The 24,091-nt window shown below is 48.3% G+C and overlaps 1 protein-coding gene across 5 annotated transcripts in view; it reads left to right on the forward strand.

The window, feature by feature from the left end:
- rusc2 (RUN and SH3 domain containing 2) overlaps positions 1–24,091 on the forward strand; it is a 182,986-nt gene that overhangs the window by 150,580 nt on the left and 8,315 nt on the right. For all 5 annotated transcript variants that reach the window (XM_038790837.1, XM_038790838.1, XM_038790833.1 and 2 more), the window contains 2 exons: positions 7,327–7,373; positions 14,272–15,241. In XM_038790837.1, coding sequence (XP_038646765.1) covers positions 7,327–7,373; positions 14,272–15,241 — 1,017 coding nt within the window. The remainder of the gene's footprint in view (positions 1–7,326; positions 7,374–14,271; positions 15,242–24,091) is intronic.

Genomic DNA, 24,091 nt, shown 5'->3' on the forward strand with positions numbered 1-24,091 from the left:
AAGCAAAAGGAAGTAAGGGGGAAAGTGCAAGGCAGAGAAGACATAGTCAAAAATCAAAAAGGGCGACAGTACAAGGTACAGTGACTGAGGGGAGCTCAGTGAATAGGCCCAGTAATACTAAAAGGAGTAAAACTGGAGATGTTAAGATTCAAAACAGAGGTAAAAAAAACCAACATAAGTGTACTTTACCTGGATGCTCGTAGTATTCGGAATAAAGTAAATGAGTTGATGGTGCACATCATTGTGAATGACTATGATTTAGTGGCCATTACTGAAACATGGTTAAAGGATGGTCACGACTGGGAGTTAAATATCCGAGGGTATCAAACTATTCGGAAGGACAGAGTGGATGGTAAGGGAGGTGGTGTAGCTCTGTTATTTAAGGATGACATCCGGGCAATAGTTAGGGATGATATCGGTGCTATGGAGGATAAGGTTGAATCCATTTGGGTGGAAATCAGGAATAGTAAGTCGAAAAAGTCACTGATAGGAGTAATCTATCGGCCACCAAATAGTAACGTTATGGTGGGGCAGGCAATAAACAAAGAGATAACTGATTCATGTAGAAATGGTACAGCAGTTATCATGGAGGATTTTAATCTACATGTCGATTAGTTTAACCAGGTCGGTCAAGGAAACCTTGAGGAGGAGTCTATAGAATGTATCCGCGATAGTTTCCTAGAACAGTATGTAATGGAACCTACGAGGGAACAAGCGGTCCTAGATCTTGTCCTGTGTAATGAGACAGGATTGATTCATGATCTCATAGTTAGGGATCCTCTCGGAAGGAGCGATCACAATATGGTGGAATTTAAAATACAGATGGAGGGTGAGAAGGTGAAATCAAATACTAGTGTTTTGTGTTTAAACAAAGGAGATTACAATGGGATGAGAGAAGAACTAGCTAAGGTAGACTGGGAGCAAAGACTTTATGGTGGAACAGTTGAGGAACAGTGGAGAACCTTCCAAGCGATTTTTCACAGTGCTCAGCAAAGGTTTATCCCCACAAAAAGGAAGGACGGTAGAAAGAGGGAAAATCGACCGTGGATATCTAAGGAAATAAGGTAGAGTATCAAATTGAAGGAAAGAGCATACAAAGTGGCAAAGATTGGTGGGAGACTAGAGGACTGGGAAATATTTAAGGGACAACAGAAAGCTACTAAAAAAGCTATAAAGAAGAGTAAGATCGAGTATGAGAGTAATCTTGCTCAGAATATAAAAGCAGACAGCAAAAGTTTTTACAAATATATAAAGCAAAAAAGAGTGGCTAAGGTAAATATTGGTCCTTTAGAGGATGAGAAGGGAGTTTTAATAATGGGAGATGGGGAAATGGCTGAGGAACTGAACAGGTTTTTTGGGTCAGTCTTCACAGTGGAAGACACAAATAACATGCCAGTGACTGATAGAAATGAGGTTATGACAGGTGATGACCTTGAGAGGATTGTTATCACTAAGGAGGTAGTGATGGGCAAGCTAATGGGGCTAAAGGTAGACAAGTCTCCTGGCCCTGATGGAATGCATCCCAGAGTGCTAAAAGAGATGGCTAGGGAAATTGCAGATGCACTAGTGATGATTCACCAAAATTCACTAGACTCTGGGGTGGTCCCGGTGGATTGGAAATTAGCAAACGTGACACCACTGTTTAAAAAAGGAGGTAGGCAGAGAGCAGGAAATTATAGGCTAGTGAGCTTAACTTCGGTAGTAGGAAAGATGCTGGAATCTATCATCAAGGAAGAAATAGCGAGGCATCTGGATAGAAATTGTCCCATTGGGCAGACGCAGCATGGGTTCATAAAGGGCAGCTCGTGCCTAACTAATTTAGTGGAATTTTTTGAGGACATTACCAGGTCAGTGGATAACGGGGAGCCAATGGATGTGGTATATCTGGATTTCCAGAAAGCTTTTGACAAGGTGCCACACAAAAGGCTGCTGCATAAGATAAAGATGCATGACATTAAGGGTAAAGTAATAGCATGGATAGAGGATTGGTTAATTAATAGAAAGCAAAGAGTGGGGATTAATGGGTGCTTCTCTGGTTGGCGATCAGTGGATAGTGGTGTCCCTCAGGGATCCGTGTTGGGCCCACAATTGTTCACAATTTACATAGATGATTTGGAGTTGGGGACCAAGGGCAATGTGTCCAAGTTTGCAGATGACAGTAAGATGAGTGGTAAAGCGAAAAGTGCAGAGGATACTGGAAGTCTGCAGAGGGATTTGGATAGGTTAAGTGAATGGGCTAGGGTCTGGCAAATGGAATACAATGTTGAAAAATGTGAGGTTATCCATTTTGGTAGGAATAACAGCAAATGGGATTATTATTTGAACAATAAAATATTAAAGCATGCTGCTGTGCAGAGAGACCTGGGTGTGCTCGTGCATGAGTCACAGAAAGTTGGTTTACAGGTGCAACAGGTGATTAAGAAGGCAAATGGAATTTTGTCCTTCATTGCTAGAGGGATGGAGTTTAAGACTAGGGAGGTTATGCTGCAATTGTATAAGGTGTTAGTGAGGCCATACCTGGAGTATTGTGTTCAGTTTTGGTCTCCTTACTTGAGAAAGGACGTACTGGCACTGGAGGGTGTGCAGAGGAGATTCACGAGGTTAATCCCAGACCTGAAGGGGTTGGATTATGAGGAGAGGTTGAGTAGACTGGGACTGTACTCGTTGGAATTTAGAAGGATGAGCGGGGATCTTATCGAAACATTTAAAATTATGAAGGGAATAGATAGGATAGATGTGGGCAGGTTGTTTCCACTGGCGGGTGAAAGCAGAACTATGGGGCATAGCCTCAAAATGAGGGGAAGTAGATTTAGGACTGAGTTTAGGAGGAACTTCTTCACCCAAAGGGTTGTGAATCTATGGAATTCCTTGCCCAGTGAAGCAGTTGAGGCTCCTTCATTAAATGTTTTTAAGGGAAAGATAGATAGTTTTTTGAAGAAAAATGGGATTAAGGGTTATGGTGTTCGGGACAGAAAGTGGAGCTGAGTCCACAAAAGATCAGCCATGATCTCATTGAATGGCGGAGCAGGCTCGAGGGGCCAGATGGCCTACTCCTCCTCATAGTTCTTACGTTCTGGGCGGATAGGGAGTTGATGATAGGCCGATTTTAGGTCGACCGTGGAGAATACCCGATACTGGCCGATTTGTGTCACCATTTCCGCTATGCGGGGAAGTGGGTACGCATCGAGTTGCGTAAAGCGGTTTATGGTCTGGCTATAATCCACTACCATTCGTTGCTTTTCCCCAGAGCGGACTACCAATACTTGAGCCCTCCAAGGGCTGTTGCTGGCCTCTATGACCCCCCTCTTTTAGTAGCCGCTGAACCTCTGACTTGATGAAAGTCATGTCTTGGGCACAGTACCGCAGACTCCTAGTGGCGACGGGCTTACAGTCGGGAGTGAGGTTCGCGAAGAGGGGGGGTGGCGCAACATTGAGTGTCGCCAGGCTGCATACCATGAGTGGGGGCAAGGGTCAGTGTCAGGCTCCGGTGGCTGCACTGAAAGTCCAGATCGAGCAGCAAGGGGGCGCAGAGTTGAGGGAGGATGTAGAGTTTAAAACGGGTGTATTCAGCACCTTGAATCGCGAGGTCCGCGACACAATACCCCGTGATTTGTACCGAATGGGACCCTGAAGCGAGGGCGATAGTTTGGGAGGCGGGGTGGGTGTGCAGGGAGCAGCGGCTTACCGTGTCTGGATGAATAAGGCTCTCCATGCTCCTGGAGTCGAATAGGCAGGGAGTGTCGTGGCCGTTGATTTGTTCCTCCATCATTGAGTTCCGCAGATGCTTTGGCCGCGATTGATCGAGCGTGATCGCTCCTAGTTGCGGGTAGTCAGAGTCTTTGGTTAAGTCGGACTCACAAAATGGCGGCCTAGAGTCACAAAATGGCCACCGCCGTCGGTCGCATGTGTCGGGATTCGAAGATGGCCGCCCCATGACTCGCACGAGGCTGATGATGCGCGGAAGTAGGCGTGTCCGGCCGCCGTGCGGCCGCGTTGCGGGGCCTGTGAGGCCGGGAGCTTGATTTCTGGGCCTGGTGAGGCTTTTGTTTGCGGCCTTTGGGCCCAGCCAGGCAGACTTTAGCGAAGTGCCCCTTCTTCCCACAGTCGTTGCAGATCACGGAGCGTGCCGGGCAACGCTGACGTGGGTGCTGGCCTTGCCCACAGAAATAGCATGGGGAACCCCCGGAGTGAGCGGATCGGCGCGCAGTGCAGGCCTGCAGCGTGGCCGTGTCTGGAGGGGATCGAGAGGAGTTTGCAAGGTCCGCGGAGTACGTACGAAGGTTACGGTGGTCCGTTTCTGGGGAAGAGGTGAGCGTTACGATGCCTTGGAGATCCTTTGCCCCGTCTTCTAGGAGCCGCTGCCGGATGTACGAGGACCTGATACCGGACACAAAGGCATCACGAATATGTAAGTTCATGTGGACTTCTGCCGTCACTTCTTTATGGTTGCAGTTCCTCGCGAGCGCGGTGAGTCTCTCCACGTATTCGTCTAGAGTTTCCCCGGAGCGCTGGCTGCAGGTCGAGAGCAAATGTCTGGCGTGTACCTCGTTAATCGGCTTTACGAAGCGTTTCTTTAGTATATCAACCGCAGTTTCATATGTCGTAGCGTTCTCGATCATGGAGGAGAGTCGGTGGCCCAGCCGGGCATGTAGTAAGCTCAGCTTTTGAGCGCCGTCGACTTCAGTCTCTGAGGAGTTTAGATAGGCCTCAAAACACCGGAGCCAATATTTAAACATTTCTGGGGCCTCCGGCGACCGAGCGTCTAGGTTGAGTTTCTTCGGCTTTAGAGCGCTGTCCATCTTGATGTGTCTGGTAATTAAATTGAGATACCCTCAATTACGACACAGGAGAGAAGATTGGTAATTCAAAGGCTTTAATTACCAGAGAACCGGACAGCTGCTGAGAAGTGTGGTCACAGCACGCTGCCCAGTGAGCATCACCTTATATACCGTTTCCTGGGGGCGGGGCCAGAGGCGGAATCCCCCAGGTTTCCAAGCCCGGTCTTAAAGGGCCAATGTATTAAAGGCAAGGTACAGTTACAGCAGTTACCGATACCATTCATCACACAGTTCAAATGCTGTTGTCGCCACTGATCTCCTTGCTGGCATCCTGTTTTATAATTCTTCATCAATTCTAATTAATCCAAAACTTCACTTCCCACAATCTGTGCCAAACTAAACTTTGCTTGGTTACCATACTTCCTTGCTAATCTACACTGGCTCACTCCTCCGAGTCAAATTGACATTACTTCAAAAGCAAAGTATTGCTGATGCTGGAAATCAGAAATAAAAATAGAAATTATTGGAAATGCTCCAGGTCTGGCAGTATCTGTTGAGAGAGAAACAGAATGATCAAGACCTGAAATGTTAACTCTGTTCCTCTCTCTGCAGGTGCTGTCAGACCTGCTGAACAATTCCAGAGTGTTCTGTTTGTATATGAAATTTATGTTCCTCTTCCTCCATTTTAGATTCCTCCAGAGCCTTGCTCCACCATTTCGTAAAGTGAAGAAAGATTTTTTCCACTTAGTATTTTTCTAAAGATTCATTAAATTTAGCATTTATGCACTCGTGAGTTTGTGATCCGATTTAAAACGTCAAATTAGTTCTTCCATTCACACTATCTATGTGCTTTGTCATTTTAAAGAACTTGCACTGGTTCCTGCTGGACTCCAGTGCTATAAATTCATGGCATCAGTCACTCCATTTGGACACGGTTTAACTGGAAAAATGTATTTCTGATTTTGGGCACGGATAGCGAGGTGCTTCTCGGTGACTGCAGCATGGAAAACCCTTCTGCTAGTCTTGCATTCTTTGGGCTTCAGGGAGTTTCTGACCGCCAAGGCCACACTTAGAGTAATTTCCTGCTGGCGAGCGCAATAAGAAAGGCTCCTCGCAGATCGGGACTGGGATTTGCCTGGCTGCCCTGATCTTCTCTTCTCTTCCCCACCCCCCAAACCTCAGGGAGAACCCCCGGGAACACCAACTCATCCCCCTCCAACTGGTAAGCTGCCATCTCCCCCCACGCCTCCGGCCCCGATCCTTTGCAGTGCCAACTGGGCACCTGTGGCACTTTCATGGTGACAGGCTTGTAGTGCTAAGGTGCCTGGGTGCCAGAGTGCCACCCTGCCCTGTCCCCGACCACCTGGGGTCTCTAATGGCCTGGTAGATCATCCAGGTACCATTATGACTGGTCCACGTTTGTAGAAGCCAGTACTCAACGGCACCCCGATGACGTCTCCCAGGCACGGCCATTAGGTCTCAGACGAGGCGAAATCCCGCAAACGCAGATTTAAATGAGCCTAATGGTGATCTGGATCATGCCCAGTTAAGGGTGAGATCCAGATCGCGATGTCTCGCGAGACTCCATTAAATCTTGCCAAGAGTTTCAAGCGTTGCAAATCCACGAGATTCACCGGCCCCGCCCCGACACCAAATCACGCCCGTAATTAGCATCTCAAATCTTGGATTCATTCAAGTGCTTTTCTTTGACATATGTCTAAAGTGTTTATCTAAATTTGCAATTGCGTTCTGAAATTTGCTCTTATCAGATTGACTGGGTATGACATTTTTGTCCTTTTCGTTCCATTTTCCCTCTTAAAAAAAGTAGAGCCCAGGTGGCCATCGGCTGCATTCCCCTTTGAGAGGGAGAGATGATTGGTGTTGATTTAACCTGAGGGTCACCACACGTCAGGCAAGGGGCTAGGTTGAGAAAGCGGAGTCTTCATGAATAACCTCAGCCTGTACGGGAATTGAAGCCCCGCTGTTGGCCTCGCTCTTCATCACGAACCAGCTGTCCAGCCAACTGAGCTAAACCAACCTCCTCCAATACCTGATATTATAATTTATTTTCTAATTTGGCTGAAAAACAATTTTTAGTATTTTTCCTGCTAGATTCAAATGTTTTTCTTTAAAGGATGTTTTGTGGGCAGCACGGTAGCACAGTGGTTAGCATTGCTGCCTCACGGCGCCGAGGTCCGAGGTTCGATCCCGGCTCTGGGTTACTGTCTGTGTGGAGTTTGTACATTCTTCCCGTGTTTGCGTGGGTTTCGCCCCCACAACCCAAAGATGTGCAGAGTAGATGGATTGACCACGCTAAATTGCCCCTTAATTGGAAAAAATGAATTGCGTACTCTAAATTTATCTAAAAAAAAGATGTTTTGTGTGTTACAGTTACATGCTGAGTCAGAGAATCTGACACAATAAAATGTGACTACCTGTTAGTCATGGTATAAATAAACTATATTCCTCGCCTAAACATTTATGCAGTAACTGCCAGAGTGTACCATTTTATGATACTTATATAATTTCTTTATATTCTTCGATACAGTATCAGATCCTTGGAGTTTTGGTTTAATCACCTGTATAATCATGAAGGTAAGCTCACATTACAATTACAGTTGCTCGAATTGTTTTAACTTATTAATTCATTTGTACAACATTAATGATGGTGGACTAGCAATTCCTTAAGTTGTTTGGCTACCAGAACAGGATGCGTCTTCATCTGCTAGTCACACTTAGTGCTGAGCCATGCCAGATCCTGTGGTTGGAGTTATTAGCATAAAGGAGGAAGCAACATGTCCAGTATGGTTTGAACGTACGCAGCAGGGCTTGATGCTCCGTTGGGTGTGAAGAAAACTTTGCTGGCTCAACTGGAGAATACTTTCATCCGTCCTCATCCTCTTCGAAATGGAGTTGATTTCTCTAAAAATGAAGTTGACACTGGAAAATAGCACTGTGGGTCCCACTAAAACCTGTTGTATGACAACTGTACCTGTATCATACAGGCATACTGTTGGATTGACCGTACAATACATGGTAGAATTCTGATTTGGAGGTAGCACCAATCTGTTTCAAAGCTGTTTAAAGTTCTGCATCATATGAGAGGTTCACTATAACCCACCTTCAAATCCAGATTAGATGATTTCCAAAAATGGTGGGAATTTGGAAGTTCTACTTTTCATCGAGTCATAGTCATACAGTACAGAAGAGGCCCTTTAGCCCATCGTGTTTGCATTGACAGAACTACACTAAAGCTACACTATACTCCTACTTTCCAGCACCTGTCCGATAGCCTTGAATGCAATGACGTTTTAGTTGCTCGTCCATGTACTTTTTAACGGCTGTGAGGTTTTCCGCCTCTACTACCCTCCCAGGCAGTGAATTACAGACTACCACCCTCTGGGCAAAATCATTTCCTCAAATACCCTCCAAACCTCCTGCCCTTCACCTTAAAATTATGTCCCCTCACCATTGACCCTTCAACTAAGGGGAACAGCTGCTTCCTATCCACCCTGTCCATACCCCTCATAATCTTATGCACATCAATCAAGTCCGCCCTCAGCCTTATCTGCTCTAAAGAAAACAACCGGAGCCTATCCGACCTCTCTTCATAGCTCAAATGCTCCATCCCAGGCAACATCCTGGTGAATCTCCTCTACACCCTCGCCAGTGCAGTCACATCCTTCCTATAGTGAGGTGACCAGAACTGAACACAGCACAGTAGCTGTGTCCTAACATAAGTTTTCTTCAGCTCCAACAAAACCTCCCTGCTCTTATAATTTATGTCAAAACTGATAAGGGCATGTGTCCTGTGTACCGCCTTAACTACCCTATTAACCTGTCCTGTCAGCTTCAGGGATCTGTGGACAAGATCCCTCTGTTCCTCTAAACTTCCTAGTGTCCTGCCATTCATTGAGTGCTCCCGAGTATTCAGAATACCGAGTACTCAAGAGTATTGAGAGGCCTTGATAGAGTGGACGTGGAGAAGATGTTTCCACTTGTAGGAGACTAGAACCCAAGGACACAGCCTCAGACAGAAGGGTCGATTCTTTAAAGCAGAGATGAGGAGGAATTTCTTCAGCCAAAGGGTAGTGAATCTGTGTAACTCATTGCCGCAGAAGGCTGTGTAGGCCAAATCACTGAGTCTCTTTAAGACGGAGATAGATAGGTTCATGATTTATAAGAGGATCAGGGGTAACGGGGGGAAGGCAAGAGAATGGGGATGAGAAACATATCAACCATGATTGAATGGTGAAGCAGACTTGATGGGCCGAATGGACTAATTCTGCTCCTATGTCTTATGGTCTTGGTATCACCTCGCACTTTCCAGGGTTACATTTCATCTGCCAGTGACTGGCTCATCTGACAATCCGTCTATGTCTTCCTGCGATCTAAGACCTTCTTCCTCACTATTAACCACCCTGCCAAGCTTTGTCATCCTCAAACTTACTGATCATCCCCCCCACCCCCACATTCTCACCTATATTGTTTATATTTATAACAAACAATAAGGGACCTAGCACTGATCCCTGTGGTATTCCACTGGGCACCGGCCTCCAGTCACACTGACAGTCTTCTACCACCCTGTCTTCTATCACTGAGCCAGTTTTGAATCCAACTTGCCAAGTTTCTGTGGATCCCATGTGCTGTGGCCGCCTTTATCAGTCTCCCATGTGGGACTATGCCAAAGGCTTTGCTGAAATTCATATAAATGATCTCAACTATATGGTGGCACAGTGGTTAGCACTGCTGCCTCACAGCACCAGGGACTTGGGTTCAATTTGGGCTTGGGTGACTGTGTGGAGTTTGTACGTTCTCCTTGTTTCTGCATTTCTTTTTCAGGTGCTCTGGTTTCCTCCTACAGTCCAAAGATGTACGGGTTAGGTGGATTGGCCATGATAAATTGCACTTTAGTCTCCAGGGATGTACAGGTTAAATTATGAGATTACGGGCATAGAGTGGAGTGGATCAGTGCACACTCAATGGGCCAAATGGCCTCCTTTGGCATTGTTGAAATTTCCTGAGAACTGCACTACCCTTATTTACACACCCAATCACCTCGAAACATTCAGTCTGATTCTTTCGGCATGACCTCCCTCTGACCAAGCCCAGCCTCTCCAAGTGGAGATTAATTTTCCCTTTCAGATGTATGCACAGTGGTGCAGTGGTTAGCACTGCTACCTCACAGAGGACCCAGGTTTGATCCCAGCCCCGGGTCATTATCCGTGTGGAATTTGCACATTCTCCCCGTGTCTGCGTGGGTCTCATCCCCACACCGCAAAGATGTGCAGTAGGTGGATTGGCCACACTAAATTGCCCCTTAATTGGAAAAAAATAATTGGATACTCTAAATTAAGAAAAATGTCTCCTTCAGAACTTTCTCCAATCATTTCCCCACCCATTGATGTGAGACTCACTGGTTTGTAATTCCCTGTTTCATCTCTACCACCCTTCTTGAAAAGTGGAACCACATTATTTCCTCCCTTGCTTCCCACAGCAGCCTGAGATACAACTCATTTGAATCTGCAGATTTGTCCACTTTTAAGACTGCCATAATCTCCAATATAAAACAATAATCTTTATTAGTGCCACAAGTAGGCTTACTTAAACATTGCAATGAAGTTACTGTGAAAATCCCCTAGTCGCCACACACCGGCGCTTGTTCAGGTACACGTGAGGGAGAATTCAGAGTGTCCAATTCATCTAACAAGTACGTCTTTAGGGATTTCACAGAACCATAGAATTTACAGTGCAGATGGAGGCCATTCGACCCATCAAGTCTGCAGTGGCCCTTGGAAAGAGCACCCTACCTAAGCCCACACCTCCACAATATCCCAGTAACCCCACCCAACCCAATCTTTTTGGACACCCAAGGGCAATTTAGCATGGCCAATCCGCCTAACCTGTACATCTTTGGACTGTGGGAGGAAACCGGAGCACCCGGAGGAAATCCACGCAGAGACGGGGAGAACATGCAGACTCCGCACAGTGACCCAAGCTGGGAATCGAACCCGGGTTCCTGATGGTGTGAAGCAACAGTGCTAACCACTGTGCTACCGTGCCGCCCAATCTCCTCACCCAACCTCCTCAGTGTCAAATTGTTCAAGGACCTCATAGTTCTTCTCACTGACCAGGTACCTACATTATCATCCTCCTGAGTTAAGACAACTGTGTAGTACTCGTTTCACACCCTATCAATGTTCTCCTGCTCCGCGCACAGATTGCCCCTTGGTCCCTAATGGGTTCTACTCATTCCCTGGTTATCCACTTCCCTTAATATACTTTGTAGGCTATTTTGGGATTTTCCCTAATCTTATCTGCCAGTGCTTTCACATGCCCCCACTTTGCTCTCCTAAATGCTTTCTTAAATTCCCCCCTGCACTTTCGAAACAGCATTCAGGCCTCCGCTGATTTGCCTGCTTTGTACCTGCTGAAAGCCTTTAATTTAGTATTTATCCAGACTTGAATATACCTATACATCCAGAGTTCACTGGGCTTGTTGCTCCTACATTTCATCCGAAAGGGAACATGTTGGGCCTGTACTCTCCCCATTTCCTTTTTGAAAGACCTCACGGCACTGTAGATTTTTCCACAAGAAGCTGTTCCCAGTTTATATTGGCTAGATCCTGCCTTACTTTAATAAAATCTGCCTTCCACCACCACCACCCCCAAATTCAAAACCATTTTTTGCATCTTTTACCTTTCCTGTCACAAGTTTAAATCGTACAGTGTTGTGATCACTGTCACCAAAATGCTTCCCTACTGCCACCTCAAACACCTGTCCACTTTGTTCCCCACTTGTTAGACCTTCTACATAGTAACATAAAAAGCTTTCCTGAGTACATTCAGAAATCCAGACCCTCTATATCCTTTAGACTATCCCAATTAATGTTAAGGAAGTTGAAATCTCCTAATGTAATTATTATTATTTGTGCACCCCTCGGTGAATTGTCCACATATTTGCTTCTCTGTTGCCCGCTGTCTGTCTGGGGGCCGAGAATAAACTGCAATGTGACTGCCCCCTTGTTATTTCTAAGCTCTACCCACAAGCCTCATTTGAAGAGCCCTTCCAAGATATTGTCCCTCCTTACTGCAGTACCTGACTCCTTAATTAATAATGCAACACCGCCTCCTACACCCTCCCTATTTCGCCTGAAGATCTTATACCCCGGAATGTTGAGCACCAACCCCCCCCCCCCCCCCCCCTCCCCACCCCCCTTGCAGGAAACCATGTCCCTGTGATCGAAATTCCAGAACCTGCTAAATAAACCAATCACAGACCTGTATATTGAAGCACAAAGTTGTGCGGGCTCCTAATGCAGCAATGACATCTCAGGGCCAAAATTCAGGACTCCTTGGAATCATCCATTTGAGCGCAGGCTAAGCCATTTTCCTCGTTCACATTGTGAAGTGCAGTTGGCAGATTTATCATCCAGTTTATTCACTGGGGTAGAAATCTCTGATGTCAAACTAGAGGTTCTTGTTAATAATTAGGAATGAATAAATCTGGTTTTGCATGCATTTGTGTACTGTTCAAACCTGCAGGGAAACTAGTGGTATTGTTGTATTTTGACTTATAAGGTATGTGCGTGAATACTTGTCTAGCAGCAGTGTTTCCATCCTGAGGAATGATGCAATCCCTGTGGAGACTGAAATTTAAACGACTTCAAGAAATTGCACGACAAGATTTGAAGTTTAAGTCTTTTACTGTAACGGATAAATTAAAAGCAACATCAATTAAACATTACTTAGTTGGAAACTAATGCTCTAAACTACAGAAAAGAAATCCCTTATCAGCATTTTAACATGACCTATAACCAAATGTTGCAAATATACTTTACAGAACGATCACCACAGTATTACAGTCTTTACAGGACCCAAAGGAAGGTGGTTGTGTTTGTTGGAGCTCAGTGGTTGTGTTTGTTGGAGCTCATCACTCCGAAGATGTCACTGCAGAAGTTCCTCAGGGTAGTGTCCTTGTCCAGCCATCTTCAGTTGCTTATCAATGACCTTCCCTCCATCATAAGGTCAGAAGTGGGATGTTTGCTGATGATTGCACAATGACTAGCAGCATTCATGACTCTTCGGGTACTGAAGCAGTTCAGGCCCATAAGCAGCAAAATCTGGTCAACGTTCAGGCTTGGGCTGATAAGTGGCAAGTAACACTTACACCACACAAGTTCCAGGCAATGGCCATCTCCAACAATGGAGAATCCAACCATCTCCCCATGACATTTAATGACATTACCATCGCTGAAACTCCCACTGTCAACATCCTCGGGGTTACCATTGACCAGAAGCTGAACTCAACTAGTCATGTAAATACTGTGGCTACAAAAGCAGGCCAGAGGCTGGGAATTCTGAGAGAGTAACTCATCTCCTGACTCCGCAAAGCCTGCCCACTATCTACAAGGCACAAGTCAGGAGCGTGATGGAATATTCTCCACTTGCCTGGATGCATGCAACTCCAAAAACAGTCAAGAAGCTCAATAATAAGGCAGCCCACCGGGCACCCCATCCACTTCCTCCACCACTAACACACAGTAGCAGCAGTGTGTTGCATCTAGAAGATGCATTGCAGCAACTTACCAAAGGTCTTTTGACAGCATCTGCCAAACATGCAAGCTCTACCACCTGTAAGGAAAAGGGCAGCAGTTACATGGAAACAAGTTCCTCTCCAAGTCATACATCATCCTGACTTGGAACTACATCACCATTCCTTCACCGTCATGGATCAAAGTCCTGGAACACCCTCCCCAACAGCATTGTAAATGTAGCTGCAGCACGTGGACTGCAACATTTCAAGAAGGCTGCTCACCACCTTCTCAAGGGCAATTGGGAATGGGCAATAAATTCTGGCCTAGTCAGTGATGCTCACATCCCATGAAAGATTAAAAATAAACTCAGTCTAAGGTTACTTTTCATTTTCAATGCACTCATGTCTCCCTGTTTCACAGAGTCGTAACGCCCAGTGACTATTGAAGATCCTTTCCCTCAGTTTTTTGAGGACTAACCTTCAGCAGATTATTCCTTCCTCTGGCCATGCCAGGGCAAATCTTTCAGAGTTCTTAACTTCCTGCTGGTTCCTTCTCTTTGGTTAGAGGACCATCCACATTCCACCTGGTAGCTAACACCATGGCGTTGTCCCTGCAGCTCTCAGTTACTGATGTTTTGCTCTCACTCCCAGACTCTCCCCCTCTGATTCTGTCAAAAGCCTCTGAGACGGAAGGTCTGTAATAACAATATCTTCTTCTGCCTCTGCCTTTGTTAAACCTGGCACATGCATCTCAGTAGCACATGACCTGAGACTTTTGTTCCCATGGAAATCAGGCCAGACAACCCTGTCAGCAGGCTGTACTTGTAGCAGACCACATGCTATGTTTATTACTCGATTTGCCTGAGAGAGTTTAAAATATAACCAACTTCAAAACTTCACATTTGTAGCAGAAGTGTACTTACGCTATAACACTAATTCTTTCTTCTCTTTGTTTAGATATTATTGGACTTCACTACCTGTCCACTGGTTTCCTAGCACTGTCGCACAGTGTTTGCCAACCACTGTTCGAGGAGGTCCTTCTTTTACTGCAGCCTCTTTCGTTACTGCCCTTTGATTTAGATTTGATGTTTGAACACCATGTTATCCAAATGAATAAGGAGCAACAGAAGAAGAAGGAACAACTCAAAGTCAAGCAGGATCTCTTGCAATCCGTGCACTCCACCTTCCAGCTCATGAGAACCAATGGCAGCAATTATGGCAGTAATGTGAGTTTGAGACCTGAAAAGCACAGGGAGGACAAATCAGAAATAATTACACAAAAAGGTGCAACGATAAGAGATGAATCAGACAAACACAATGAAAATGTAGAGAGTATGGAAAGAATTAGAAAGGAAAAAGTAAGTGAGATCAAAAAGGAGAAGCAAGCAGGGTGGTGGTATCAGCTCATGCAGAGCTCGCAGATATATATTGAAGGTTCTTCAGAACAATCAAAGTTTGTAAATTGGGAGAAGAGAAAGAAGCAGAGTACAGCTGCTGTACCTCAACGATTAAGTGCTGGCATGGAAAAAATTACACTTCGAGATGGTTTTCCAGAAGGAGCAGAGAGTCGGCCTATATTTGAATTACAAAATGCGGACATTTGCAATGTGGTATGCAGTCAACCTGAGTCAAATGAAGAGGCAGCAGCCACTAAGGAACTTTTAAAGAAGATTCAGCCTGAGTATTCAAAAAATGAAGCCAAACCTTCTTGGATGGGGAGTCCTCCAGAATCTGTGCTACATGAACTTAAAAATAACGAGGTGAATAAAAGCATGGCTTCAGATGACCATGATGTACAACCAGAAAGAAAGTCAAACGTGAAGCAAACTGAAGGCAAACAAGGAATGTGGCTGGGTCGGTTGTTTGGTGCAAGTGTAAATCAGACTAGAAAAGAAGAATCACAACTGGTAAAATCACAGAAAAGCAGGTGAGACTTTAAAAAAAAACTTGTTCCCAGGATAGCAGGATGAACGTTGCCAGGAGAGTAAATTGGAGGGTGACAAAAACTAGCACGATATATAGACACACATTTTTCAATCAGGACTATTTCAAACACTGATCAGAGAAAAAAATACCCACCTACCTTCCTCTGATTTTTGTGGGGCAATCTTCTGATGGAGGATCCTGCAGAATCATTCAGTGCAGGAAACCTTAGAGGCAGCAACAAAGGGAATCTGCGCAGATGGACACACTGCACCCCCCTTTTCTTTACAGCACTAGCTGCTACATTTTGTGAAATAAAGAGTCTGAATGACCTTAGGCGTCTTTGAAAAGCTACGGAGGGAGGGTAAGTGTGTAATAGTGGTATAGTGGTAATATCACTGGATGCAAAGACTCAGATTAATGCTCCGGGGGTCATGGGTTCAAATCTCACCATGGCAGCTGGTGGAATTTGAATCTATTAAAAATATAGAATTAAAAGTTAGTCCCAGTAATGGGACTATCATTGCCTGTTGTAAAAACCCATTTGGTTCATTAATGTCCTTTAGGGAAGGAAATTTGCGGACTTTGACTGGTTTGGCCTGCAGATGAATCAAGATCCACAGAAATTTGGGTGACTCTGAAATGGGCCAGCAAGCCACGGTAGCACAGTGGTTAGCACTGGTGCTTCACAGCACAGGGTCCCAGGTTCGATTCCCGGTTTGGGTCACTGTCTGTGCGGAGGCTGCACATTCTCCCCATGCTTGCGTGGGTTTCCTCCGGGTTCTCCGGTTTCCTCCCACAAGTCCCACTAAGACAGGCTGTTAGGTGAATTAGACATGCTGAATTCTCCCTCAGTGTACTTGAGTAGGCGCCGTGGTATGTCGACTGGGGGATTTTCACAGTAACTTCATTGCAGTGTTAATGTAAGCCTACTTCTGACACTAATAAAGATTATTATTATTATTAGCAAAATATTAGGGATGGGCAACAAATTCTTGCATTGCCAGTGATGCCCCACATTTCCGTGGAAGAATAAAGGAAAAAAAAGGGGGTACTGTGGATGAGGTGGGTAGGGGGTTAGGATGGCATGTGGTAGGGTGGCAGAGCTGTAGGTGAATAAGGTGGGCAGGGTGGCAGGTGGGTGGAATGGGTAGGCACTTCAGAGGCAAGTCGGGTCTAGGGGTGTTGCATAGTGGGTTTGGGTGGGAGTCAGGACAGGGTGTAATTGGGGTTGGGTAAATCAGGACAGGGTGTAATTGGGGGCTGAGGTTAGTTGAGGGGGGAGTTCGGGGTGTTGACGGGGGAGTTGATGGGTGGGGAGGGCTCAGTGTGAGTTGTGTAGCTAACTAGGAGTTCAGATTTGTTGTCTAGTTCCTGGGTAACAATCCAAAGAAGTAAGTCGGAATCATCCAAAGTCTCTGATTCCTCTTTCAACTCTCGAGTTAAATTTTTTTTGAATGGATCTGGGGAGCGGGGGAATTACCCAGTGGAGGTTCAGAATTCCCGAGCAATTCCCATGGAGTCAGTGCATCGGGACATCCGAGGGTTACTAGGAAAGCTAATATGACAAAGGGTGTCAGTCCCTTGGATTGATGGCCTGCAGCCTAGGATCTGAATTCTCTAGATTCTGAAAAGGTCCCAGCAGATTAGTAAGCTGCAAAGGTAACACTATTCAAGAAAGGAGGGAGACAGAAAGAAGGAAACTATAGGTCAACTTAGTCTGATTTCTGTCATTGGAAAAATGCTAGAATACATTGTTAAGGAGGTAGTAGCGGGATATTTAGAAAATCGTAATACAATCAGACAGGATCAACATAACTGCGAAAGTGAAATCCTGTTTGACAAATTTATTGGAGTTCTTTGAGGATGTAACGAACAGGCTGGATAAAAGGGAGCCTGTAGATTCTGGGGGCGATTCTCCAACATGGAGACAAAGTGTTTGCGCCGTCGTGAACGCCGTTGCGTTTCACGATGGCGCAAAACGGGCGCGGGGATGACCGATTCTGTCCCCCATAGGGGGCCAGCATGGCGCTGGAGCGGTTCACGTCGATCACGGTGGGCCCCGATCGCGGGCCAGACCCCATCGGCGGCCCCCCCCCCCCGGTGAAGGAGCACTTTCCCCGCGCCCCACAGGCTACCCCCCCCCCCATCCCCCCTGCGACGCTTCGCGCAGAGTTCCCACCGGCAGAGACCAGGGGTGAACGGCGCCGGCAGGACTTCAGTCTGCGGTTTGAAAGAGAGAAGGCAAAATCGGATGTAATGGTGTTACAGTTAAATAAAGGTAATTACGAGGGCATGAGAGAGGAACTGGCGAAAATCGACTGGAAGCAGACCCTAGTGGGGAAGACAGCAGAGCAAAAATGGCAGGAGTTTGTATGCATAATTGAGGACACTGTACAGAGGTTCATCCCCAAGAAAAGAAAGATTATCCGGGGAGGGATTAGACAGCCATGGCTGACAAAGGAGGTCAGGAAATGTATCAAAGAAAAAGAGAGATCCTATAAAGTGGCCAAAAGCACTGGGAAATCAGAAGATTGGGAAGGCTACAAAAACAAACAGAGGTTAACAAAGAGACAAATAAGGAAGGAGAGGATCAAATATGAAGGCGGGCTAGCCAGTAATATAAGAAATGATAGTAAAAGTTTCTTTCAATACATAAGAAACAAACGACAGGCCAAAGTAGACATTGGGCCCATTCAAACTGATTCCGGAAGGCTGGTGATGGGAGACGAGGAAATGGCTGGAGAACTTTTTTTTTTAAAATAATTTTTATTGAATTTTTCAAAATACAAACATTTTAACCCCCCCTACATTTACATTTAAATTATAACAAAACAAAGTCAAACCCCCCTACTTAACAAGAAAAAGAAAAAGAATCCCCCCCCCCCCCCTACCCGCGCATCCCCCCCTCCCCCCCCCCCCCCCCCCCGCCGGCGAACCGACAGTCAGACCAACTTATCATTTCTAGCAGCGTCCTCGGGCAGGCCTTGCCCGTGCCACCGCCGCTACCGTACTTCCTTCGTCGTTTTCCCCCCTCCCCTCCCCCCCCTCCCCCCCCCTCCCGCCCTCCCCTCCCCTCCCGGGTTGCTGCTGTCATGGCCTCAGTTTCTATCTCTGATCCAAGAGGTCTAGGAAGGGTTGCCATCGCCTGGAAAACCCCTGCACCGACCCTCTCAGGGCGAATTTGATCCTTTCCAATTGGATGAAGTTTGCCATGTCGTTTAACCAGGTGTTAACACTCGGAGGCCTTTCGTCCCTCCACTGAATCAGGATCCTCCTCCGAGCCACCAAGGACGCAAAGGCTAATATTCCAGCCTCCCTCGCCTCCTGTACCCCCGGTTCCACCCCAATCCCGAAGATCGCAAGTCCCCATCCTGGCTTGACCCTGGACCCCACCACTCTCGACACCGTCCCTGCCACCCCCTTCCAGAACTCCTCCAGTGCCGGACATGCCCAAAACATATGTGCATGATTCGCAGGGCTTCCCGAACATCTAATACACCTGTCTTCACCCCCGAAAAACCGACTCATCCTTGTCCCCGTCATGTGGGCTCTATGCAGTACCTTAAATTGAATGAGACTTAGTCGCGCACATGACGACGACGAGTTAACCCTCTCCAGGGCGTCTGCCCATGTCCCGTCCTCTATCTGTTCCCCCAGCTCTAACTCCCACTTATCTTTCAGCTCCTCTACTGGTACCTCCTCCACCTCCTGCATAATCTTATAGATGTCCGAGATCTTCCCCTCCCCGACCCAGACCCCTGATAGCACCCTCTCACTCACCCCCCTGTCGGGGAGCGCGGGGAACCCCGCTACCTGTCGTCTGGCAAATGCCTTCACTTGGAGGTACCTGAACGTGTTCCCCGGGGGGAGCCCAAATTTCTCCTCCAGCTCTCCCAGGCTCGCAAACCTCCCCTCTATAAACAAGTCCCTCAGTTGTCTAATACCCGCCCTCTGCCAGCTCTGGAATCCCCCTCCTGTGTTTCCCGGCGCAAATCTGTGGTTCCCTCTTAGTGGTGCCCCTATCAGACCTCCCACTTCCCCCCTGTGTCGCCTCCACTGCCCCCAGATCTTGAGGGTGGCCGCCACCACCGGGCTCGTGGTATACCTCGTGGGAGGGAGCGGCCATGGTGCCGTTACCAGTGCCCCTAAGCTTATGTTGCCGCAGGACGCCCTCTCCATGCGCTTCCAGGCTGCCCCCTCCCCTTCCATCATCCACTTTCGTACCATCGATGTATTTGCCGCCCAGTAATATCCGGAAAGGTTGGGTAACGCCAGCCCTCCACTATCCCTACTCCGCTCCAAAAAGACCCTTCTAACTCTCGGGGTACCATGTGCCCACACATACCCCATGATACTACTCGTTACCTTCTTGAAAAAGGCCCTGGGGAGGAAGATGGGCAGACACTGGAACAAAAACAAGAACCTCGGGAGGACCGTCATTTTAACTGACTGCACCCTCCCTGCTAGCGACAGCGGCACCATGTCCCACCTCTTAAACTCCTCCTCCATCTGCTCCACCAGTCTGGAAAAGTTCAACTTGTGTAGGGTCCCCCAGTTCTTTGCCACCTGCACCCCCAAATACCTAAAACTTTTAACTGCTCTTTTGAAGGGGAGCCTCTCAATTCCCTCCCCTTGGTCTCCCGGGTGTATTACAAAGACCTCACTTTTCCCCAGATTTAATTTATATCCCGAAAAATCCCCGAACTCCGCTAGTATCCCCATTACCTCCGGCATTCCCCCCTCCGGGTCTGCCACATACAACAACAAATCATCCGCATAGAGCGAGACCCGATGTTCCTCCCCTCCCCTTGTCAGTCCTCTCCACCCCCCTGAACCCCTCAGTGCCATCGCCAACGGCTCAATCGCTAATGCAAAGAGTAAGGGAGATAGGGGACATCCCTGCCTAGTACCTCGATGGAGCCCAAAATATTCTGACCTCCTCCCGTTTGTTACCACACTTGCCATCGGAGCTGAATAGAGCAGTTTTACCCACTTGATAAATCCCTCCCCAAACCCAAACCTTTCCAACGTCTCCCACAAGTATTCCCACTCCACCCTGTCAAATGCCTTCTCCGCGTCCAGCGCTACCACTATCTCCGCCTCCCCTTCCACTGCTGGCATCATAATCACATTTAACAATCTCCGAACATTTGTGTTAAGTTGGCGTCCCTTCACGAACCCCGTCTGGTCTTCATGGACTACCCCTGGCACACAGTCCTCTATCCTGGTTGCCAGGACCTTTGCTAACAGCTTGGCATCTACATTTAAGAGGGAGATAGGCCTGTAGGACCCGCACTGGACCGGGTCCTTGTCCCGCTTCAAAATCAAGGAGATCAGGGCCTGCGACATTGTTGGAGGCAGAACCCCCCCCCTCGCGCGCCTCATTGAAGGCTCGCACCAGCACTGGACCCACCAAGTCCACAAATTTCCTGTAAAACTCCACCGGGAACCCATCCGGCCCCGGCGCCTTCCCCGCCTGCATCTGGCCTATCCCTTTAATTAGCTCCTGCAGCTCTATCGGCGCCCCCAACCCTTCCACCAGCTCCTCCTGTACCTTTGGGAACCCCAATTTGTCGAGAAAGTTCTTCATTCCCCCTCTCCTCTTCGGCGGTTCAGACCTATACAATTCCCTATAGAAGTCCCTAAAGACCCTATTCACCTCTTGCCCCTTCTGCACTACATCCCCACCCCTCTCTCTCACTCCCCCAATCTCTCTGGCTGCATCTCGCTTACGAAGCTGGTGTGCCAGCATCCTGCTCGCCTTTTCCCCGTACTCATACGCCGCACCCTGCGCCCTTCTCCACTGCATTTCCGCCTTCCTAGTGGTCAGTAGGTCGAACCTGGCCTGCAAGCTACGCCGCTCCCTTAATAGCCCCTCCTCTGGCGCCGCCGCATATTTCCTATCTACTTCTAGGAGCTCCCCCACCAGCCTCTCCCTTTCCTGCCTCTCCTTCCTCTCTCTGTGTGCCCTTATGGAGATCAGCTCTCCTCTAATCACTGCTTTCAAGGCCTCCCAGACCGTCCCCACCTGCACCTCACCTGTGTCATTCGTACCCAGATAGTTCTCAATGCCCGTTCTCACCCTTCTGCACACCTCTTCGTCCGCCAACAGCCCTACATCCAGGCGCCACAACGGGCGTTGGTCCCGCGCCTCCCCCATGTCCACGTCCACCCAATGTGGTGCATGGTCCGATATCGCAATGGCCGAGTACTCCGTGTCCTGCACTCTCGGCATCAGCCCCCTGTTCAATACGAAAAAATCGATCCTAGAGTACACTCTGTGGACGTGGGAGAAAAAAGAATACTCCCTCGCCCTAGGCCTACCAAATCTCCATGGGTCTACCCCTCCCATCTGCTCCATGAACCCCCTTAACACCTCTGCCGCTGCCGGCCTCCTATTCGTCCTGGAACTCGATCTATCCAGCCCAGGGTCTAACACCGTATTAAAGTCCCCTCCCATGATCAGGCCCCCTGCCTCCAGTCCCGGGATGAGGCCCAGCAGGCGCCTCATAAAACCCGCGTCGTCCCAGTTCGGGGCATACACATTTACCAGTACCACACTCTCTCCCTGCAGCCTACCCCTCACCATCACGTACCTGCCCTCCTTGTCTGCCACCACCTCTGCCGCCACAAACGACACTCTCTTTCCCACCAAAATCGCCACCCCCCGGTTCTTGATATCCAAGCCTGAGTGGAACATCTGTCCCACCCACCCCCTTCTCAGGCGGACCTGATCTGCTACCCTCAAATGAGTCTCCTGCAGCATTGCTACATCAGCCTTCAGTCCCTTCAGGTGTGAGAAGACCCTTGATCTTTTGACCGGCCCATTCAGCCCCCTTACGTTCCACGTGATCAATCGGGTCGCAGAGCGACCCGTCCCTACTCCCTGTCGATTAGCCATGTCTTGTCCCTTGCTCGCCCCGGGTCATCCCTTCTTTTCTGACCCGCTTCCCATAGCGATGGCCCCCCACCCCCCCCGGCTCTCCCCTTCTCGTCCCTGGTCTTTCTAGCAGCAACCCGGTGTCCCCCCCCAGTCCCCCCCCCCTCCCCCCCCCCCCCCCCCCCTGGCTAGGACCCCTCCTAGCCGCGATGTACCCCACATCGTACTCCCGAGAGTCAGCTGGTCTCCGCTGACCCGGCTGCTCCTGCCACATTCCGACTCCTCCCGGTTCACCCCATCTGCGCCCGTGAAAGATCCCCTTAAAACCCCCGAGAAAGACCCGCATAATCAACCCGCTCCCCCCCGTCCCGTCTCCCCAACTTAACGATATAAATACAAATACCCAATGGCAACTAAATACATAAATACTTAACTACATACTTAAATAACAAAATAATTAACTAACTCTCAACTAACCGCGTGCCCAACCATCACCCTCCATCAAGCAGTATAAATAACCGCAGATAACCATAACCCGAAAAGAAAAAAAAGAACCAAAAAACCCCCCCAAGCACCCAAAGAAAAAGGGTAGGAGGGGTAAATAACTAAGGGAAATTGGAAACGGGAGAAATCACCCCATAAGAAGCCAACGACCCACAATAGAGATTTCAACAGTACAAATATACAGAAACACCCAACAACTCGAAACCTTCAAAATATTCAGAAAAGTCAACCGTTCGAGAAAAAACACCCCAAACACTCCACGAAACTGTTACCCAGTTCCGACCTGGCCTGAAAAAGAAAAGGGCCACTTGCACAATCAAGAGTCCCCCGGCGGCTACGACCGCCGGTGCTCCCAGGTTTTAGTTCGTGTCCAACTTTTCCTCTTGTACAAAGGTCCAGGCCTCCTCTGGGGACTCGAAATAATGATGTTGGTCCTTGTAGGTGACCCACAAGCGCGCCGGTTGCAACATTCCAAATTTGATCTTTTTCGCGTGTAGCACCGCCTTTGTCCGGTTGTACCGGGCCCGCCGCTTTGCCACCTCCGCACTCCAGTCCTGGTACACCCTTACCGTCGAGTTCTGCCACTTGCTGCTTTTCTCCCTTTTAGCCCACCTCAGGACTTTCTCTCGATCACTTAGCCGCTGGAACCGCACCAGCACCGCCCTCGGGGGCTCGTTTGCCCTAGGCCTCCTGGCCATGACCCGGTATGCCTCTTCCAATTCCAGGGGCGCCGGACCGGCCCCTTCCCCCATCAGGGAGCTCAACATCTCCGCCACATATCCCGGGAGATCCGACCCCTCCAGGCCTTCTTCCAGGCCCAGGATCCTCAAATTTTTCCTCCTCATCCGAGTGTCCAGCTCCTCGAAGCGGCTCTGCCACTTCGTGTGGAGTGCCTCGTGCGCCTCCACCTTTGCCCCGATGACTGTGGCCTCCTCCTCCCTCGCGGCCATCTCCTGCTGCAGATCTTTAATCGACGCCTCTTGGATCGCCTGGGCTCCCACCAACCTGGTGGCCGTCGCGTTCATGGACTCTAAGAGTTCCACTTTCATCTCCGTGAAAAAACGGAGGAGAGCGGCCTGCTGCTCCTCCGCCCATTTCTTCCACTCCTCCGGTGCACCGCCGGCCGCCATTTTGATTTTCTTCCCCCGCTTTTTTTGGGGAGCTGCTGCCGTTTTTCTTGCCGCTCCACTCCGGGTACCGACCATAAAATCGGTCTAGTTCTCCTCAGGGGACCTTCCCCCACCGGGATTCGTTTTTTCAGCGCCGTTGGGGCCCTCCAATTGGCCCAAAAACACCTTTGTTGCAGGAGCTTCCAAATGTGCGGCTTAGCTAGTCATAGCCGCAACCGGAAGTCCCTGGCTGGAGAACTTAATAAGTACTTTGCGTCTGTCTTCACAGTGGAAGACATGAGTAATATCCCATAAATTATAGAGGGTCAGGGGGCTGAGTTGAGTATGGTTGCCATTA

The sequence above is a fragment of the Scyliorhinus canicula genome, chromosome 3 (assembly GCF_902713615.1).
Source record: "Scyliorhinus canicula chromosome 3, sScyCan1.1, whole genome shotgun sequence".
NCBI lineage: Eukaryota > Metazoa > Chordata > Chondrichthyes > Carcharhiniformes > Scyliorhinidae > Scyliorhinus > Scyliorhinus canicula.